Source organism: Stylophora pistillata, chromosome 12 (assembly GCF_964205215.1).
Source record: "Stylophora pistillata chromosome 12, jaStyPist1.2, whole genome shotgun sequence".
In the NCBI taxonomy this organism is placed as follows: domain Eukaryota; kingdom Metazoa; phylum Cnidaria; class Anthozoa; order Scleractinia; family Pocilloporidae; genus Stylophora; species Stylophora pistillata.
This window is the reverse complement of record NC_142530.1, coordinates 14,891,701-14,893,980: the sequence shown is the minus strand read 5'-3', so window position 1 is coordinate 14,893,980 and position 2,280 is coordinate 14,891,701. Positions and strand designations below refer to the sequence as shown.

Sequence of the window (2,280 nt, the reverse complement as noted above, 5' to 3'; positions counted from 1 at the left end):
GGCCCTGGCCTTGGGAGTTCATCCTCCCCTTTTGCTACTTCTGTTTGGTTTGTTCCTTCTTGCTCTCGATGGACGGGCGTAATATCGACTTTCGCCTCCAAGGGTTTCTCTTGATACTTTTTCACAAATGAGACATTTCTTTTTATTCCGGCACCAGCTGTGCTTCTAATTCTTACCCCCTCCTCCCTTCCCTTCTATTACTTCGCAAGGATTTGGGTCATAGTTTGGAGACAGTTTGTTAGTCTTCGAGCTCTTCAGGAGTACTTTATCTCCAACCTCCACTTCACTTGCAGCAGCAATTCTCTTTGCATCAACATACTCTTTCTGTGATAACTTCCTTGACCAGTCTCGATCGCGGACTTCCTCATTAGTGATAGGTGCCTCCCTTCGCATGTCTGGCAACTTTGGCCGCATTTCCCTTTCAAACATCAGGTAGAAGGTTGTTGCCCCAGTTGTCGTCTGAGGATTTGACCTATATGCGGTTAGGAATTTCTGTAACTCTTGCCGCCAGTCTTTCCCCTCAATGTGAGCTATCTAGACTGACTTCATCAATATGCGATTCTGACGCTCTACTTCTCCATTGGCCTGCGGCCACAGGGGAGTTGTTGTGTGGTGTTCTATCCCATTTTCTACAAGGAAGGCTTCAAACTCTTCAGATACCAGTTGAGGCCCATTGTCAGTCTTGAGTGTATGCGGCACTCCAAACCGGGATAATATTGGTTTTAGAGCTTCAATGAGTCTTGTGCTAGAAGTTGACATCAAAATAACCACTTCAAAATATCTACTAAAATAGTATACCACCACCAGTACACTTTCTTCTGAAGGTAAGGGACCCAGAATGTCAGCTGCACAATCTTCCCAAGGGCCACTGGGAGGAAAAGCTCGAGCCATAGGTTTTGGGGGAGCATATTCACTGACCACTTGACAACCATGGCAACTTCTGCACAGCTTCTCTGCATCAGCATCCATCTTGGGCCACCATACTTTATTGCGCAGTCTACATTTTGTTTTAACAATACCCTGATGTCCCTCGTGGGCCAACTCCAAAACACGCGGTCGAAATTCTCGGGGAATCACTAGCCTGGAACCCCGCAAATGCAGCCCACTATACGTACACAATTCATTCTTCACATGCAGGTGTGCAGGTACATTGCACTGACTGCAATCTCCTGTTTGGACACATTCTTTGATGAGGTTCAGCTCCATATCCTCAGCTGAGGCTTTTTCTATTTCAGCGGGTGTAAAAGCACAAGGAACACTTCTCTCAACCGCAGTATGCACAAAGTCATAATCTTCTCCGTCGTCACTTTGGAACCCACAATTTAGCCTAGACAAGGCATCTGCGATATTGGTCTTGTCTGGTCTGTAAACGACACTAAAGTGATAGGTCTGTAGGCGAAGGACCCACCTTTCCACACCGGCAGAAGGCTTCGATTTCTGTGAATAGATGTACTCCAGAGGCTTATGATCCGTTTCAAGCTCAAACTCCCTGCCGAAAACATACATGTTAAAGCGTTCGGAGGCCCATACCAGGTCTAGGGCCTCTTTCTCTGTTTGGCTGTATCGCCGCTCCACGTCAGATAGGCGTCGCGAAGCATACCCAATCACACGCCACTCACTTCCATGTAGCTGGGTTAAAACCGCTCCAAGCCCCATTGGTGACACATCTGTCACAATTCTTGTTCTGCTGTTTACATTGAAGTAGGCTAGGACATCTGCGTGCGTGATCAGCTCTTTTAACTTCTCGAATGCCAACTGTTGTTCTTTGCCCCATTTGAACTCAGGCATTCTTGTGGGTTAACCTCTGAATGGGTTCTGCAATGGATGACAGATCTGGGACAAACTTAGACACAAACTGGGAAAGACCGAGGAAAGATCTGGCTTCACTAACATTCTGTGGAGGACCTGCCTGTCTGATTGCTGCGACTTTCTCTTCACTGGGTTCTATACCAGTCTGTGTTACTTCGTGACCAAAACATGTCAACCTGGGTAATCGGAATTCACATTTGTCTTTTTTCAGTGTCAGACCTGTTTCCCTCAATCGATCGAGCACAGCCAAGAGCCTCTTATCATGCTGCTCCTCCCCTCGTCCGTGAGTTATTAGGTCATCTGCTATATTAGCCATGCCATCCCAGCCTCGCAGTACGTCCCGAATGATTTGTTGGTACTTTTCAGGTGCTGAGGTGACACCAAACATGAGTCGGGTATATCTATAGAGACCACGGTGAGTCAAGAACGTTGTCACATGTCTACTCTCCTCAGCTAGAAGTACCTGATGAA

At 47.0% G+C, this 2,280-nt stretch overlaps 1 protein-coding gene across 1 annotated transcript; it reads right to left on the bottom strand.

Annotated features, from left to right (window-relative positions):
• Window positions 1-534: 534 nt before the first annotated feature.
• LOC111330815 (uncharacterized protein K02A2.6) lies at window positions 535-1,656 on the bottom strand. Its single transcript, XM_022935768.2, has one exon. It carries the CDS (start codon window positions 1,654-1,656, stop codon window positions 535-537), a length of 1,122 nt encoding a protein of 373 aa, XP_022791503.2.
• Between the last annotated feature and the right edge of the window lie 624 nt (window positions 1,657-2,280).